The sequence below is a fragment of the Juglans microcarpa x Juglans regia genome, chromosome 7S (assembly GCF_004785595.1).
Source record: "Juglans microcarpa x Juglans regia isolate MS1-56 chromosome 7S, Jm3101_v1.0, whole genome shotgun sequence".
Taxonomy (NCBI): domain Eukaryota; kingdom Viridiplantae; phylum Streptophyta; class Magnoliopsida; order Fagales; family Juglandaceae; genus Juglans; species Juglans microcarpa x Juglans regia.
This window is the reverse complement of record NC_054607.1, coordinates 5,513,357-5,531,877: the sequence shown is the minus strand read 5'-3', so window position 1 is coordinate 5,531,877 and position 18,521 is coordinate 5,513,357. Positions and strand designations below refer to the sequence as shown.

Sequence of the window (18,521 nt, the reverse complement as noted above, 5' to 3'; positions counted from 1 at the left end):
GCTCATTGTTTAGAACTGTTCATTACTGTTTACGTTTTATACATTCTTTTTAAGTATTAGGAAGATATAAATAATGCATGTTTGATTCCGTTTATAGAGTAACGCTAAATTAGTTTAAGATGAGTTGATGACCCAAGGGTAATATAACCGGTCACAATGGAACGAGGGTATTTCTGTCATTGACTCCTCCATTTCCATTATATAGTTCTGAACTTCTGCCGCCTTACTTATCTCCTCGTATTCTTCGTCACCTTCTCACGGCAAAGGTACCGAAAATGGACCTCGGTAGCTCCGAACGAACCAGAATTTGTCACGTGGTGGCTCTGCCTATTCCGGGCCGAGGTCATATCAACCCCATGATGAATCTCTGCAAGTCACTGATCGTCAAGAATCCCGACCTTTTTATCACCTTCGTCGTCACCGAAGAGTGGTTCGGCTTCATCGGCGGCGAGCCCAAGCCCGAGAACCTAAAATTCAGCACCATCCCCAACGTCATACCAACAGAAATTGGCCGTGGAAAAGACTCTCCCGGCCACTACGAAGAGGTTCTGAAGAAGATGAAAGCTTCGGTGGAAGAGCTCCTGGATCGGCGTCTTGTGCTGCCGGCGACCACCATGATAGCAGATACTTACTTTACGTGGGCGGTTGAGATCGGGAGGAAAAGAAATATCAAGGTGGCCTCGCTTTGGACCATGTCGGCGATGGTGTACTCGGTGTTCCATCATTTTGATCTCCTTGTTCAGCACCACCATTTTCCGATTGATTCCATAGCTGGTAAGTGAGAAATGAGTAGGTTAAGTCTCAGGTAGATATCCAGATTGTCTTGTATCCTATCATATTTTTTATATATATTTTTCTTGTCTTAAATCTTCTGCGCCCTATCCGACTTTGTCCGATTCATGTTTTTCACTAATTTAATTATTTACGATGGGCCCAACGCAAAATTTTGTCCCTTACACTATTAGTGGGATAAAGATTTCTTATAATTTTTTTTTTATCCAGTTTATAATTTACAATATCTCGTAAATAATTCGTTATAAATATATGATTTTTTTCGATTATTTGTTTTGAGAAATATTAAATATTAATATCACGTAAATTTTATTTTGTGAAAATTATAGAGCGTGGAGACGAGCATGTGGACTATATCCCTGGAGTTCCTTCAACAAGAATAGCAGATCTCCCAACGTGTTTGTACGGGAAAGGCCTTGCAGTATTGGATAGAGCCTTAGAAGCCATATCCTGGGTGTCCAAAGCACACTGTCTTCTCTTAGCTTCTGTGTACGAGCTTGAAACTCAAGTCATCGAAGCTCTGAAACAACATGTTGCAGTACCAATATATCATATTGGCCCCACCATTCCTTACTTCAAAATCCATGAAAAGCTGTCTCCACAAAGCTCCATCGACACTGCCCATCACTTCAAATGGCTGGATTTGCAGCCTAAAGCTTCTGTTCTGTACGTCTCACAAGGCAGTATTCACTCAGTTTCAAGCGCCCAGATGGATGAAATTGCAGCAGGGTTGCGCCAGAGTGGGGTGAGATTCTTCTGGGTGGCCCGGGCGGAAAGTTCTCACATCAAAGAGATCAGTGGCGACATGGGATTGGTTGTACCTTGGTGTGACCAATTGAGGGTGTTGTGTCATCCTTCTGTTGGTGGGTTTTGGTCCCATTGTGGATGGAATTCTACTTCAGAGGCTGTATTTGCAGGCTTGCCGATGCTTAGTTTTCCCATATACTGGGATCAAGTCTCAAACACTAAGATGGTGGCGGAGGATTGGAAGATTGGGTGGCGAGTGATCAAGAAAGACTTGGATGCAGAAAGCTTGGTGGGAAGAGAAGAAATTGCAGTACTTGTGCAGAGGTTTATGGATTTGGAAAGCAGTGAGGGGAAAGAAATGAGGAGCAAAGCAAAAGAACTTCGGCAGATTTGTCTGCAAGCAATACAGAGAGGTGGATCCACGGACAGCAACATTGATGCTTTTGCGTGTGACATCTCAAGTTCATGTCAAAGGAATTAATTATCAGACTAGGGGACATTTCATCATGCATGCTTTTGTTATAAGCTTTCGTATGCGAATGTTTTTAATTAAAGAACTTGAATCTGCATCAAATATATTTGTGTCTCGAATTATATTTTAAGTTTTCCAATAGAAAAAAAAAAAAAAAGTTAGAAGTTTGTTCTTCGTATTAAATAAAAAGTACTATTAGTATCAAATATTATTAGATAGAAAAGTGTTACAGACACAAAAATTATACAAAAATAAAACTCGTAAAGTGATATAATTTTATATGATCTAATAGATTTATTTTATAACATAAGCAGCTTTATAATTTAACATACTATATCCAATCATATTATTTTATAAATTTATTTTTGTGTAACTTGTATATATCTAAAGCATTTCTCTAGCTATTTGGATTGCTGGCTATTTACAAACACGAAGCCCGTGCAGTTGCATCTGAACTGAGTGCCTTGGGCAGGTTGGGCCTTGATCGTCTGGGGCCTTATCAGGCTATGTTTGAGTACAAATATAATTTTAACTTATTTCAACTTATCTTATTTAATTATTATAATTTTTTTAAATTTTCACATAAAATATAATAAATAACTCAATTTTTTTAAATTTTAAAATAATAATAATATTAAAAAAATAATATTCTAACAATATTTTATTCAATTTTTATCTCATTTCAACTTATCATCAAAATCTCACATTAATCCAATCAAACTTCAAAGTCAACTCTCTCACATTCGCACATTGCGCAGTGAATACCATAAAAAAAACAATTTTTTTTTTTTTTTTTACCAATATAAGATTAAAATATAGTGTACATGGTGGAGAAGAAAATCTCAACAAATACTCCAAATCAATTGTTATAGAAAAAGAAATGAAAAATTACGTAAATTTGCTAATACATATTTTGTGTAAGTTATAGTGAAGTAGGGTGACTTTTATATAGATTGTCTTCACAATATAAGTCTCACACTTAAACAATGTGGAACTCTTATATTACCTAGGCAATTTATAAAAAGGCACCATATTATACTACAACTTTCACAAAATATTAAATAAAAGTTATACTATTATATTTATATATATTACAAATAATAAATATTTATAAATATATATAGTATAAATATAGATATATATATTTATATAATAAAATATATAAATGCGGGATGAACGGGAGTAGCGTAGCGGAGTGCCGGGCCCGCTGCCACTCCTAAATTGTTTCTTGGTATAAAGCCAAAAAAATATCACCATTTGATTGACTTTTAGTGACGAAGTAGTATGTGTTATCTGTCCTATGTAAATTTTGGTTTAGAGAAATGCTATACAACTCTAGACCAACATTTGCTACATTGGCATTATTGACATAAAACTATTTAGAGTGGGTGGTGGAGCACGGTGGCAGTAGTCTCTCGGGAGGTGCGTGGGCAGTGTTGGGTGGCTGTTTTGTGTAAATTTAAGCTCTAAAGCCCGTGGAAAAAATGGACAAAAAGAAAGAAAGATAAAAAACTAATTAAAAATAAATTTAGGTGTAATGGTTAAGAGATGTAGCAATGGAGCAAAAAAGAATAAAATTGCGTTTAAGCAATGAAGTGATCTCAGATATTCTGTAAATAATAATAAAAAATAATAATAATATATTAAATAATAATAAAAAGTAAATAAATAATAATAATAAAATAATAAATAATAATAAAATATTATAAAATTATCCAAAATTTAATCGAGGGTGGTCGCGTGTCGGCCTCATGTACCCCATGTAAGGAGCCGCATGTGCCCCATGCACCATCGATTTGTGTGGGTCGAGGAGGAGTAGAACTTTGCCCAATAATAATAGATATCACGGGGAGACTCCAAGAAACTAACCATCTCAAAAATAACATTGAAAATGTTTTAAGTGATCAATTGATGTTCATCACTTATGTTGGGTTATTGTCATTCATTCAAGATGGTGTTCATTGCTTATGTTAGAGGATCAATTCAATTGAATCAATGGAACGCAAAGTTCATCTAGATCAGCTACTGGTGCTACCATCTAAACCTTGTCCATATAAGATCTAATAGGAAAATATAAGTTAATTAACATTTTGGATTTATGTCTTTTAATTGCATACAATGATCAAATTAGTTTTTACAAAGAAATAGTACTGAAGTTTTTTTCTTGGTCTTATTGTTACAAAGAAATTTGTGTTCTACATTGTTGTACCTTGCTTGTACGTATGTATGTACTACCCCGTGCGTTTTTCAATCCTAGAAATAATAAAATATAATTAAAATAAATAATATTAAAAATAGTTTTTTTTTTAAAAAATAAAAATAAATGAGCTGTTAAAATTAAGAGAAACATGTTTTATAACAAATATTTGATTAAGATATTATATTATAATTTTTTAAAAATTCTAAAATAAATCTAATATTTCACTTTATACTATTTGTAAGTTACCTTTACCTAGAGTTAATAGTAAAATAAGTTGATTGAGAAAAAAAAAGAAAGAAAAAAAAAATAGAAGTAAAAAATTTTAATAAAAAAATCATAAAAATCAGAATTTTTTTTTTAATTAAGAATAAGTTGCAGTTAGATATTAAGATATTTTTAAATATTCTGTTAATAGTAATAATAAAATATTAAATAATAATGAGATATTTAAAAATATCAGTACCTAAATTATTCATTAATCCAAAACAAAACTATAGCAGAACTGTTTATTATGGAAAACAGACTGGAGACAACTATGAGCTGTTGAATCCGTATTAGACAGTAATTTTCTGACCAGAACATCCTTGATTGAGAAGACTTCTGTAACTCCCAAATGTTAGGAACCTTTGGTAAAAAGCGTCAAATACTTATTTGCTAACTTGAGAGCTCATCGCAGCTTCTAAACCCTATGCCATTCCATCTCTCCCACCATCGCTTCCTGGCGTAGGTGTGTGTATGGCAGCAAAATCACCGATTTTGGGTCCTATCCAAAACCCTAATCTCCCAAATAGCCCCAATTCCACTGCTTCTCCGTTTCTTACCCGTATCTCCATGGCGACAGACGCCACTCCCAAGTTCCAAAACCCGGACTTTCGGCCGGTCCCGCAGCCCCCAGATTTCAACCCAGAACTATCCGTTTCGGACCACGACGGCCTCCGCTTCTGGCAGTTTATGATTGCCGGTTCAATCGCCGGATCGATCGAACATATGGCCATGTTCCCGGTCGACACCGTGAAGACCCACATGCAGGCTCTCGGGTCGTGCCCGATCAAGTCCGTCGGCGTTCGACAAGCCCTCCGATCGATTTTGAAATCAGAGGGCCCTGCAGGGCTCTATAGAGGCATCGCCGCGATGGGTCTCGGCGCCGGGCCGGCGCACGCAGTGTACTTTTCGGTTTACGAGGTGTGCAAGAAGTTCTTCTCGGGTGGGAACCCGAATAACCCGACGGCGCACGCCGTCTCCGGCGTGTGCGCCACGGTGGCGAGCGACGCGGTGTTAACGCCAATGGATATGGTGAAGCAGAGGCTTCAGCTAAGCAATAATCACTACGCGGGGCTCTGGGATTGCGTGAAGAGAGTGTTGAGAGAGGAGGGTCTTGGAGCGTTTTACGCATCGTATAGGACCACGGTGTTGATGAATGCACCGTTTACGGCTGTGCACTTTGCGACCTATGAGGCTGCCAAGAGGGCCTTGACGGAGATTTCACCTGACAGCGCCAGCGACGAGCGGTGGGTTGCTCACGCCACCGCTGGGGCTGTGGCTGGGGCCTTGGCTGCCGCCGTGACCACGCCCCTCGATGTGGTAAAGACCCAATTGCAGTGTCAGGTATAACCTTTGTTTCTTTTTGTGTGTGAATTTTGAGCTTTTCTCGTATTTGGGACTTAGCTTAGGCTGTATGATAGTATCGAAGCTTAGTATAATATTACTCTCTATATTTGAAGAGCTTGAGATAGAAACCCTACAATTATGCTAGTAAAAAAAAAAAAAAAAGATTTTTGTTGAAAATATGTACCTTTGCTACCAAACACATGTTACGCATTCTAATTGATACTCATAATCGTTTCCTCCCATGGACTCGTTGTTGACGTCCCTAAGGAGTGGGTTGCAATTCCTTACTTCCATTATTGCCTGGATCATGTGGGTAGATATGACTTCAATCTTATTGCAAGAGATGGGGTGGCAATTCTTGCCTTGAAAGAGTGATGGTATTCAAAAGTTCTTCATGTGTTGCAACTTATGCCACTAAGCTTCACTGTCTCAAAGCCAAATATCTAGAGGTATTATCTACTTTAGTTGTTATATACATTGTGAAGCATGGAACCCAGGCTTTGGATTAGTTTATCAGGCACTATTTTTCTGTTACAATTCATTGATTTGCGTGTAACCAAGAGTAGCAGAGCATAAAGACAGCCAAGGGGTATCCCTTTACATCTTTTTAATGGAAACTTTAGCAATAAACTGCTAGCTGGTCACTTCAATCGATGCCATGGTGGCTAACTCCTCGAACTTAACCCTGTTTCTACCGCAAGTTACTGTTCCTAAACCTGGTTAAGAGTTTATATTATGAGTAGAGTTTATTTGTTCTGTCTATGGTGATCCTTCCTCCTCTTGCTTATCTTTTCTGAAATGATTTGGCAGTAGTTTTCCTGAGGGCGGTATATATTGTCTGGTTCTTCATTCTGCTCAATTATAAACTGCACCCTAAACAATATAATGACTAAAAACGAATTTGATAAGATGTCTTTATTTTCATTTCTAATTGCATATAACTTAATCAATCTATAATTTCTTAAGATGAGTTGAATGGTGGTTCGCGACCAATCATACAGGATGCATAACATTTAATTGGTTGTACAGGGTGTTTGTGGATGTGACAGATATCAGAGTGGCTCAATCAGGGATGTAATTCGAACAATAGTTGAAAAGGATGGATACAGAGGGCTCCTGCGCGGATGGGTTCCACGGATGCTTTTCCATGCTCCTGCTGCTGCTATCTGCTGGTCTACATACGAAGCCTCAAAAACTTTCTTCCAAAATCTCAATGATACCAGGAAAAGTGGCACTGTCACCTAAATAACCTTCATAAAAGGGCATTCATCACTCTCAAGTTTTTTGTTTTTTGATAAGTAGACATTATTCTCGATTTAATTGATAACTAGAAGTATACTTCACAACTGGGCTGTGAAAGCAAGATAAATCAGCATTTTTCCCAATGAACTGACCTCAGTTTCAAAGGTAGCGGTCAGAGTAATTGGTGAGTCTTAGAATTCATTGTTGTTGTATACGATGTCAGCTTCTATTATCTTACATCGAGTAATTTTTATTTTTCTTTCTGCTAGTTTCCGTGTCAATAAAATTCCCCTTGAATTATTACTGTGCAATGAGTTTCTTTTTCTTAATTTTAAGTGTCATATAGTAAGATCAGAAAGTTAAGGGCAGTTATTGGCTTTCTCCATTTTGTCGTTAAAAGAGAGGATGAGCTGAAAGACTGTTGTGATGTTATTGATAAATTCCAGTTTCCAGATATTTTTTTTTTTTGATAAGTAATCAAAGAGATTGTATTCATAGAACTAGGCAAGGCCCAGGTACACAGGAAATATACATGAAAAAACGCCTAGTTAGAGGTTACAATAGAAAGGAGAAGATCATGGACACTAGATCCATTACAAACTATAGCCCCCACCCATAGGAACTGTTTCCAGATATTTTGATTTGCTCGTTTATATGTTTCTTGAAATTCCCTTATATGCACGCCCATATAAGGGTAATTATTCTTGTGTTCTCCTTTCATAGAAATTGGTGGCCTTCCATGTTTACCGTTCCCTTTTATGCATCTCTGTTATCCTCCGTAAAAACTCTTTCGAGAACATTGGAATCTAGTTAGACTGTGAATGATGTTTCATTAGCAACTTTCAGTTTTATGCTTTTATTTATATTTAACTTTATTTCTTGGGATAAAGCTCCAAGTTTTTTCTTCCCTTTCTACGCACGCTTTTTATATATAACATAGGTTACAGGATATATAAGCAAGGAGTGGAGTCCTTAACAAACACACCATGACAGGGATGAAGATCCTAGTTGATTGGAACGTTTATGTTTTCTTCAAAATGTGTACACGAGGATGTGCTTATGGTTTTTTATTTTTTGTTTTGAGGTTAGAAAGCCATCTCCTAAGCACAGGGTGTCGGAAACTTTGCGTGCATGAGACTTTTTAAGAACAATCACAGCCTATCTTTGTATCTATGGTAAATCTACCATATATTCATTTTGAGAACAAATTCCAAAGCTCTCATAAGAGTATATATGGTGCTGTACTTTGCAGAGGATCCCTCAAAACTCCGGAAGTCATCAATAACAAATCAAAATACTCGAGAGCTACCTTTGAGAGGGTTCTTTTATGTAAACAATATTTAATCCCTTTAACATTTTTCTTGGAGATCCAAAAATTTTCAAGAGCTTACAACCTGGCTGACAATCACGGTAATATCATCAAGCTTCCCACCTGCCCAACAGAAGATTCAGATCAGCCACTACATAAAAAAAAAATGACTTTCTTTAATCGTAGGTGAAATCAGACATGTCATGCCTGTAAGCTTCATGCCAAGAATTTTCTTCCAAAGAGGAACATCATAACCCTGGGAATGAGTAATTATCAGCATATATCTATTGATATTCTCATTGCAAAGATGTTTCGTACACGTGGGTTGTTTCTGAAAAATGATTTTACCTTGGATCTGGCCTCAAATGAATAGGGTGAGTCGAAGTTGGAATCCATGGAGTGATTGCTTGCCAGGTTAGCTAATGCCTTTGCTAGCATCAAATACCAGTTTCAATTAGAGAGAATTATGAAGCTGAGTTGCTGATGTTTCCACAGCTGAATCATGAACAAGAAGTGCTACAGACACAAAAGGATTACATACCAGCCTCAGCTACATCTCTATATCTGGCTATAGTGGAAATAATTTCGTGGTTGAAAACATTATCAAAAAGCCCATCCGAGCCCATTACTATGGTGTCTCCCTCCATCAACTCCATACTGCTAACCTGTTGTTGATGCGGGATTAGCTCATAATGATGATGTCCATGCGATACTGAATTTCTGAAATGCATGTGAAATTCAAACTTCACCATTGTTATTGAGCTGAAAAATGGATGTCTCATACGTTAGGGTATCTTAGCTCATGTTTTATAGGCACGTAATCTACTACAACTACAATAACAAACATTTTTTGTTTTATGGTTTAGTCTCCCAGAGCTAGTCCTGTTCTTTTTTATCGCCAAATTCCATACATCAGCACCATTTTAGAATAAACAATGGAGTAAAACAAATGAAGTGACGTCTTCCCTATTTTTATCTATAATTTTAAACAGGAACTTTTGTACGTTATGAGGTCATAGCATGTAGACCCTGCTTGTTGATGAATATCAGGGCCCAATTCATCTTTTAACATGAAAGAAAATTCTACAGGGGTGATTAGCATGAACAAAACCAGAGTTCCTAAGTTGCTTAATATTATGATCTATAATATGTATCCTTTTACCGCTGCATCAAGGTAGGTTTGGCCAACTATCTCTGAGCTCAGCTGATAGGGACAGTCAAAATAATGTTCTTGTGGAGATGTCGAAAAAAGAATTTGACCTGGAATTCAAGAGACAAAACATGAATCATCTTAGGAAAAAATGAATTGAAAAGAACATTCAGAAAGGACCAAGTTAAAGCATTGTGTATTACCTTCACGGATAACTCTTAGGCCACAATCCCCAACATTGGCAATCTTTAGAATTCCATTCCTCTCCAGCATGGCAACAATCCTAATAGGCAAGAGTAAAAGCCAAGTCTTTTGAGTGTGCACTGTCTTGGTGCCCTTGACAACTATAGGAAGGACATCTCAAACAAATGGGCAACTTACACAGTAGCTGAACCTATGGAGGAATTAGCAGCATGCGCTTTCTTTAAGAGAATTTGAGGATCATTTTTAACCTGCTCAGGGGTTAACATTCCTCAGGTGTGTTACTTAACAACAAAATAAACAGAATGACAACTATCCAATTAAAAAATGACGGCTCCAAACAATGAGATACTTTAATCCGTACTTAATGCACTAAGAAACCATAGATTATAGGCTTGTATATTTTTTTGATAAGTTAGATTTTAGGCTTGTATTTCCAATGTAGTCACGTGATATAGCACCGATGGATATTGTTTGAAGCAAAGACAACTGGTAATCTAATAATACTACCTCCTCATCCCCCACCAAATATGAAGCATTAGACATCAATTCCCGGGAGAATAATGAAGGATCCACGTTCTGTTCAGCCCAACTGACAAGCATAGGATGGGAAGTCAACAATCACAAACTCAAAATGCAAAAAATTTCTGGTCCAAAAAGAAAGTGAAACATGTAATTTTTGAGCCTAGAGCCCACCTTTCTTTAACGAGTAACATATTTTCCCACTTCTTATGAGTCGCTAATCAAGTGCATGTGTTATTAAAATTTCAATGAGAGCAACAATATGAAACATATCCATTAGCATACTAATTTATTAACCGTTCACATTTAGAAAACACAATTTGAACGCTGAAACTTGAATTTAACAATAGAGAATCCTGAGCCTCATACCCAGAGACACCATCGGCAACAGCAATAACTCCCCATTGTAGTTGCTCACAAAGAAAGCATCCTCCCCTCCTCTGTCAACCTTGAGAAATACCAGGTCTTCAAAAAATTTTAAGATGCTCAAACAAAAACTCTTTTTCTCCCCAATTAACTTCCTGTCCAACACAGGTAGGAGACAGAGTATAGAAGGACACAAGTGGTTTGCAGCGTGCACTTACCTTGTTGGGGTGTGGAATGAGGTGAGTTCCAACACAAAAGGACACTTGTGACCTGCAATCACAGCAGTATGCATTAAGCCACTTGTTTTGATGTTTCAGAAAGAATCTACAGTCCATGGATTGTAGATTACAATAATTATAAAGGTGGTTTACAACATCTAGACTCCAGATAAATAAGAGGAACATATTGGGCTGAACTGTTGAAAACCTTGAATGCACTAAATTTAAGAATTTTTCTAAGCATTTTATTAAAGACTTCATCATGTTCAGTTGTGTCTCAAGAATGTACAATTAAAATAGCCAACATTAGTAAAGCAGGTAATGGATCCAAGGTGACATATTGAGATAACCCATGAAGTGACCTATTATTGTGGTATTGCTTACAACTTATTTGAGCACAGGAAAAAACATATATGGGCGCATGAAAGCTCCAGTTTCTAACTCAATACACCTAGTGGGTAACAAAGATAAGGGGTTTATACATATGAAGTAACAGCCAGCAATCCGTTTTGCAACCGCAAAAGCTCGATTATAGGCAACCCAACGGAGAAGTCCTGTCAATGACCTTAGGAAACTGAGAGAAAAATATGAAGACAGCAGGCTCACCGAACTGGATTGAGCTCCGAGGGAGCACAAGAAAGCTGCCTTTTCCTCCTTGAGAATGATTCATCTGTGCTTGATAAGGTAAAAGGTAGGGAAAGAGAAGGGGACTGAGAAATCGAAGCCCTTATCATGGGAATCGACATTTCTTCCCGCTCCCGCTTCCACGCACAAGCCACAAAGTCTGCATTCTGCAAAGCCGGAACGAGTGGTTCAAGTCGAGAGGAGGTGACGAGAGTGGCAATTAAACTATAACAATTTCCTATACAACGTGAATAACACGCACCAGTGGTCTAGTGGTAGAATAGTACCCTGCCACGGTACAGACCCGGGTTCGATTCCCGGCTGGTGCATTTTTTCTGATTCTGATTTTCTTTTCACTCTTACCATTTCGAACCCGTTATACTAATGTTAAGGAAGATAAATAAAATCAATTTATTTCTGATCTTAAGTAGTTTCAAGTATTGCTCTGCAGGTGAGCAGAACATCCTCAATCTGAGGTCATTTTAGGCCTGCACAAACTATTTCATCGCATTTAATTATTATAAATTTTTCATACTCCCAAACAAAAAATAATTAAACTTTTTCAAATCCCAAATAAAAATTATATTAAAAAATTATATTCTAACAATATTTTATTTAACTTTCATTTCATTTCATCTTTATAATCAAACGAGGTTTAAGTATTATCGATCACTACTATGCAAAAAACTAAAAAAAAAAAAAAACAACAGTGCATGTTTATGGAAATAAATGTCACCATCCACAGTGGGGTTTAACTGCTTAATCACTTCCCTTCTCATACAATAAATATGGCCACCATTAACTGCCCATGCACTGCCATAATCGATAAATAACCTCCAATACAGCACCCAACTATGTTCCAAGTATTAAAAACTGACAACATGTTAACAAATCTAACTCTCAAACCGGTCCATTGTCCCGGGGCAAAGAAAAATCTCATATCGGTTTGTACTACCCAGAAAAAATCGACCCAAGTGTATTTCTCTAGGTTTGTCTTGCATAAGGAACCCCTGCTCAAACTCCAAGATGCCATGGATACGATCATGTGGCAAAGGAGATGCCAGTGCCCCAAAAGGAGCTACCTCCAATGGCCTCCTCTCAAGCACCAATATTCTCAATGTCTGCACCTTTGTCGATTCTCTTCACAATGCCAGCTATAACCTGAGACAAAAATAGACATGGAACAGATGATAAAGCTCATGTTTGCTAATTAGAATATTTCCAGCTATAACATACTTATATCCAATGGATTTAGTACGTTGCAGTCCATAGATTTTACCTTTCCAGGTCCCAATTCATAACTCTTCTTCAGGCCCTTGGTTATGAGAGTCTTCACTGTTGTTTCCCATTGAACAGGGGAAGTTACCTGTAATATTCAACATCTGGTGCTGTTAATATTTCCAGCTCAAAATGTAGAAGAAAAAGTTGTAAGTAGAATACCTGACGTGCCAATATCTTCTTGATTGTGTCTGGATCTGCATGTGGCTGTGCATCGACATTAGAGATAACTGGTATTTTTGGAGTTCTGATCTCCGTAGCTGCTAATGCAGCTTCCAATCTTGAGACAGCTGGTTCCATAAATCTGGTATGGAAAGCACCAGCAACAGCCAGGCGCACCTGAGGAGCGAGAAGTGTAAGAGGCTTTATTGCAGCAGTGTACAAAGATGGCATTAGACAGAACACAAAATCAAAGAGAGAAGTACCGTCATTCGAGCCTTAAATGACTTTGCTTTGTCTTCTACTGCCTGCACTCCTTTAACGCCTCCAGATACAGCATAGTTTCCCTACCAAAGTAAAATGCCATTCCATGAAAATAATGAATTATGCATAAGCTAAGGTTGGAAGCAAATTACCCAGCTAGGCTTAACAAATTAAAAAGCAAACTTAAAAGAACCTTACGGGACATAGGTAATTTGCAATCTGAACTTTATTAGCTTCATCAACTTCTTGATTGGCTGCATCACACAACTGTTGAACCTTTTCTGAATCCAGTCCTATTACACTGACCATCGCACTTTTAGCAGCATCGGCAGCTTCCTAAAGCCAGTAAAAAAGAAGTTTAATAGAAAGGATTACGAACTCATCTATATTGGGATGATTTTTTTTATATGAACTCGTCAGGAAGATGAAACAACAACTGCTAGCCAACCACGGGATGAGTACCTGCATGGCTTCTCCCCTTAATTTGACCAGCTTGAGTCCATCCTCAAAGCTTACAGTCAGAATCAAATACAGAAGAAAGAGTTGTTAATACAAGAATGAAATTGAAGTAAAGATTTCTGGCACATGAATTACAAAGACAGTGAACGCACACAATATCTATTGCTGCATTAATCTCCCATTCTACTTAAAAGAGTAAATGATATGTTGACCTTAAATTTACACGAGGTGGCCACTATCTATTTGATTTCTGCATGTTCACATGGGAAAAGAGACAGATGCACATAATTTTATCGAGTTGGGTGACTCACCTAAAAGCCCCAGAAAATGCCAGAGCTGTATATTCTCCCAAGCTAAGACCACATGTAACATCAACAGAATCAATGATCTGCTGGCCTCCATCACGCGCACGAAGTAACTCTACTGCAGCTAGACTCGTGACATAGATTGCTGGCTGCAGAAGTACAGAATCAGATGCTAATTAATAACTGTCAATTGGACATTTTATCCCAAAATGACAATGCATAAGATAGTAGGTTATCAACATTTTGTAGCAATAACAATTCAGCTAGGTATTATAATAAGAGGAAGATATTCTCAGTGCAGATAATAGAAAGTGAAACAGAGAAGGGACAAAAAAGGTAGAGATTTTAGAAGTTTGAAAAGGTGAGAAAATGGTGTTTTACATAGTGACGTCAATAATACCAGATCCGTTTGTCGTTTTCTTCAGTGTAATTGTATTAATCCATTGCAAAGATGATTGGATTTGAAAAGAGAAACCAGTAAAAATGATCGGCCAGCATACCTGGCTAATAACAGTCGAATCTAGCTTCTCTTTTGGTCCATTAATGCAAATATCCAGAAGGTCAAACCTTCATACAGTATATAATTTACGTTAATCAAGAGAAAATGATCATATCTGAACCAATCATTCAGTTGGCCAGAATTCAAATGGAAATTTGAAATTACAGAAATATTACAAAACACTAAATATGTAATTATACCCTAATATGTCATTTGCTTTCTTGTACAAGTCTGCCGCAGCAGGCAAATTTTGAGCGTCCTTTCCCATACCAACTGCTTGGGCACCCTGAGATTTTAAAAACAATAAACCACAAAAATAAGAAGCAAATAATTACATGATGTATTTTCTGAAGAACAGATGAAAATGCCCATTAAATTCAGGGGGAAAAAATTACAAAGGCACAAATGAAATCAATGCATTCTACTCTAAATGGGGTATAAGCTTATTTATATCCAAACTTTCCCAATCTTCAGCCCAAGCAGAATGATTCAGAAACTATTCATTTACATTGTTGGTATATCACTCCAGGCCAAAGCCAAAAGTAAAGAAGCCACTACATGCTTGATTGCTAGAGAACTGAGCTCAAAGCGGAGCACAAAGATTGCTCTGGCAATAGACAAGCGTGTTACTGGGTCAACTTCATTACCATAACAGTCGAGGCTTTGATTTGCCCACAATACATGGCCAACTATTCAATCAATATCTGGCATACAGATTGTTGCGAGTGCACATCAGTGTTGAGTCCCACATCAAGGAAAACTAGACATACATAATTGGGCCAAAACCTAGAGTCTTGAGATTTTGAGTTGAAGTGGTATTCCAACATATATACTGAAGGTTTCTTGGTGGGCTACCCAGGCATGTGCCCACACCCATAGACAAAGCCCCTTCTGGTATTCTCATCGTCCTCTTCTCTAATTTCGTAGAATGACAATTTCAGTATCGCCATTTCTTTCCCTAGGGTATTTCCAATAGTTTTCCACTTCTACTATCTTAATTCACCCTAATTGAAACCACCACTTTATTGAAACTAGAATCTACGAGTGCCTTCATTTTTTCATTGAATGCACTCGGTCAGTTTCAAGAACTCACGAAACGGACCAATTCATTCTGCACAAACATATGGTTGCGACTTAATTTAACCAAAAACTTTCGTATCTATGGAGGCATATATATTGGATACCTTATGGAGCTACAAACGGCAATATATACCTATTCAATACAGGGGAGCGTCCAATATAAACAGAGCTAAAATCACTCACCGCCTTATAATACTACACTGACTAAAACATACCATAATCATGAGCTATGAATTTCTACAATTGTAATTGGCCAACTAAGTGATTCCAAAACCAGAGCCTTTCCTCTCACTAGTTCACAGCTTTGATGTTCCTTCTCTTTATATATGATTAATCATTGATTATATCGAAATTGATAGATGAATATGCGTCTGTGCCTATGATTAACAAAAAAAAAAAAAAAAAAAAAAAAAAAAAAAAAAAAAAAAAAACGAAGCTTCAAACTACCTGTCCCGGAAAGAGGAAACCGGAGCTGGGCTTGTAATCCCAGAACAAGGCATCGTCGACAACGGCCTGGGATCCAACCGACACGCTCATGGAAGCTCTAGATCGTTCAAGATTCCGGTCTCTAGCACTCCGAAGAGTCACATTCTTAAACCACAATGAGGAATTGGAGCCCTTAAGCGAGTCGGAGGCACTGAAAGATGGAATCCTCTGGAGAGAAATAGACGGGAGAGTGAGGGAGGCGGAGGAGAACGCCATGGTGGAGAGCGAGAGAGCAGAGAGTCGTGGAGAAAGTAAAGAAGCAGCAGCAGAAGAAGAAAGTGTGGGCAGGATAACAGGACGATGATGGAGGAGGAGGGGGTTGCATGTATATAGACTGTGCCAGTGTGTGAAGGGGTCGGCACTACAATGCGCAGGGAACGTTCAGGTAGGCGGAGTTTACGAAGGCAGGCGTTTGGAGAGGGCAGATGTGTATGGTAAAACCAACGTTACCGACCAACTGTCATAAAAGCTTCTTCGCTGCCGGATCAACCTAGGAACGACTTTAAGCTATCGCCGTAACAGATAGTTTTCGTAACGTACTCTGTTAGACGCAATACGGAAAAGGCATTCTCATTGGATTAATTAAAGTTAAAGTATATTTTTTAATAAGATGAATTTAACTTTTAACCATTCTATTTACATAAGTCTCTATATTAGAATAGTTATTTTTTCATTATATAACAATAAAATAATAAAAGATGAATTTAGCTTTGACTATTCATATTAAATCTCTATATTGGATGATCTATTTATTCACGAGTAATTAATAATTTTAAAAATATTTTATTTTTTTTATAAAATTATTTATTTTATCATATTTTACTTTTTATAATATAATATATTAATTAGTAATCATATTCTAATTAAATTATGGGTTAAAAATAGAAACTAGAGAGACATTAATAGAGACCTCAGGAGAGAGAAACAAATGATATAAAATGGATTTGATGAATAAATAATATCTTTCAAATTTGGAAATTACTTTAGAAGTTACTGTAGCTATATTCCACATATTTAGAATATAGCTATTCTAATGTGATACATTTTATGGTTCAATAACTAAATTCTCATTGGATTTAACTTTTAGCTAATCCAATGAGAGTGCTTTAGGATTAGCTAAAAGCTAAATCCAATGAGAATTTAGCAATTGAACCATAAAATGTATCACATTGGAATAGCTATTTGGAATATAGATACACTAACTTTTAAAATAATTTCTAAATTTGAAAGATATTGTTTATTCATCAAATCTATTTTATATCATTTGTTTCTCTCTCCTGAGGTCTCCATCAATGTCTCTTTAGTTTCTATTTTTAATCCATAATTTAATTAGAATATGATTACTAATTAATATATAATATTATAAATAGTAAAATATGATAAAATAAATAATTTCATAATTAAAAAAATAAAATATTTTTGAAATTATTAATTACTCATGAATAAATGGATGATCCAATGTAGAGATTTAATGTGAATAGCCAAAGCTAAATTTATCTTTTGTTATTTTATTGTTATATAATGAAAAAATAATTATTCCACTGTGGAGACTTATGTGAATGGAATAGCTAAAAGCTAAATTCATCTTCTATTCATCAAAAATATACTTTAAATTTAGTTAATCCAATGAGATAGCTCGAGAATTTGGTTTTTAACGACAATTACAACAAACTCCCCACAAATACTATACCTGAGAGCCATAATGATTATTTGAATCCTGAATTTTCCAAGCTTATAAGCTTATTAAAGTAATAATAATAGTAATAACTTTGCTTTCAGTTTCAGCATATTATGCCTGCTTTGCCTCTTCCTCTTGTCTTTAAATCACCATCACCAACTCGTTTCTTTGTCATCGTTTGGCTTATTTTTCATCAAATTCAAAGAATGGTAGCCAACGATAGAATACAAGATTTATGTTATGATATTAAAAGATTGAAGATTTAACCAAATCAGTAGCTAACGGTATTAGGACTTTAACCAAATCTCAGTGTTTATGTGAAGATTTGGTGGGTTTCCAAATCTAGTATTCCTCTAGCATCTGAGTGTAACTGTGGTGTGGTGGGTTTCCAAGAGTGGAATCATTAGATCACGCCCTGTGTACAGGTAACTTTGCTGATTTTGTTTGGAATCACTTTGCTATCTTTTTGGGCTTTGGTTTTGTTTTGTACCCATCATGGCAGGATCGTGTATTGCTGCTATTAAGGCTCACCTACAACCTCTCAGCAAGTTCCACCTCACCGCAACATTCCAACAAACTCAACAGTGGAGCTGCAGCAAGACTAACAAACCATTCACAAGGGAATATTGCAGAAGTTTCTAGACGATCTGAACAGTGATGAGGCGTCATTATGAATATGTAATTCTGATTGTGAATTGGTTATAAATATCTAGGCTCAATAGGCAATTGTATGAGAGGGAAATCGAGCCTGTCAAATGTATTCAGAAATGCAAACAATTCTATGAAGCATTGTTTCAAACACCTTCTCTACGTCATCTTCTCTTAGTTTTCCTTCTGTTTTCTATAATTCTTTATGGCATCA

At 36.8% G+C, this 18,521-nt stretch overlaps 4 protein-coding genes and 1 non-coding gene across 5 annotated transcripts; 3 read left to right on the top strand and 2 right to left on the bottom strand.

Moving 5' to 3' along the window:
• Positions 1-210: 210 nt before the first annotated feature.
• Positions 211-2,135, top strand: LOC121240417 (UDP-glycosyltransferase 87A1-like). Its single transcript, XM_041137863.1, has 2 exons — positions 211-774; positions 1,122-2,135. Exons 1-2 carry the CDS (start codon positions 276-278, stop codon positions 2,018-2,020), a joined length of 1,398 nt encoding a protein of 465 aa, XP_040993797.1. The 5' UTR covers positions 211-275; the 3' UTR covers positions 2,021-2,135.
• A 2,577-nt stretch (positions 2,136-4,712) lies between these two features.
• LOC121240435 (mitoferrin-like) lies at positions 4,713-7,329 on the top strand. The gene is made up of 2 exons (XM_041137885.1): positions 4,713-5,816; positions 6,849-7,329. Exons 1-2 carry the CDS (start codon positions 4,947-4,949, stop codon positions 7,062-7,064), a joined length of 1,086 nt encoding a protein of 361 aa, XP_040993819.1. The 5' UTR covers positions 4,713-4,946; the 3' UTR covers positions 7,065-7,329.
• A 949-nt stretch (positions 7,330-8,278) lies between these two features.
• LOC121240463 (probable protein phosphatase 2C 26) lies at positions 8,279-11,719 on the bottom strand. The gene is given in 12 exon segments (XM_041137929.1): positions 8,279-8,493; positions 8,578-8,626; positions 8,719-8,801; positions 8,912-9,035; positions 9,533-9,630; positions 9,724-9,803; positions 9,902-9,972; positions 10,232-10,313; positions 10,613-10,646; positions 10,649-10,691; positions 10,828-10,879; positions 11,434-11,719. Coding segments are annotated over 12 exon segments (909 nt in total). The 5' UTR covers positions 11,574-11,719; the 3' UTR covers positions 8,279-8,440.
• Positions 11,710-11,780, top strand: TRNAG-GCC. Its single transcript has one exon. It is a non-coding gene; the product is annotated as a tRNA-Gly (tRNA).
• A 387-nt stretch (positions 11,781-12,167) lies between these two features.
• On the bottom strand, positions 12,168-16,498 carry LOC121240427 (malonyl CoA-acyl carrier protein transacylase-like). Its single transcript, XM_041137872.1, has 10 exons — positions 15,943-16,498; positions 14,616-14,701; positions 14,417-14,483; positions 13,923-14,065; positions 13,615-13,663; positions 13,351-13,488; positions 13,155-13,235; positions 12,892-13,068; positions 12,731-12,817; positions 12,168-12,612 (listed from the first exon to the last, which is right to left on the bottom strand). Exons 1-10 carry the CDS (start codon positions 16,195-16,197, stop codon positions 12,550-12,552), a joined length of 1,146 nt encoding a protein of 381 aa, XP_040993806.1. The 5' UTR covers positions 16,198-16,498; the 3' UTR covers positions 12,168-12,549.
• Between the last annotated feature and the right edge of the window lie 2,023 nt (positions 16,499-18,521).

Excerpts from the sequence above, each read along its gene's own strand:
- LOC121240435 (XM_041137885.1), top strand. The coding sequence starts at position 4,947 with ATGGCAGCAAAATCACCGATTTTGGGTCCTATCCAAAACCCTAATCTC. Across the intron at positions 5,817-6,848 it reads AGACCCAATTGCAGTGTCAG|GGTGTTTGTGGATGTGACAG; the intron begins GTATAACCTTTG and ends TTGGTTGTACAG.
- LOC121240427 (XM_041137872.1), bottom strand. The coding sequence starts at position 16,197 with ATGGCGTTCTCCTCCGCCTCCCTCACTCTCCCGTCTATTTCTCTCCAG. Across the intron at positions 13,664-13,922 it reads GCATTTTCTGGGGCTTTTAG|CTTTGAGGATGGACTCAAGC; the intron begins GTGAGTCACCCA and ends TCTGACTGTAAG. Across the intron at positions 12,613-12,730 it reads ATGAATTGGGACCTGGAAAG|GTTATAGCTGGCATTGTGAA; the intron begins GTAAAATCTATG and ends TTTTTGTCTCAG.
- LOC121240417 (XM_041137863.1), top strand. The coding sequence starts at position 276 with ATGGACCTCGGTAGCTCCGAACGAACCAGAATTTGTCACGTGGTGGCT. Across the intron at positions 775-1,121 it reads TCCGATTGATTCCATAGCTG|AGCGTGGAGACGAGCATGTG; the intron begins GTAAGTGAGAAA and ends TGAAAATTATAG.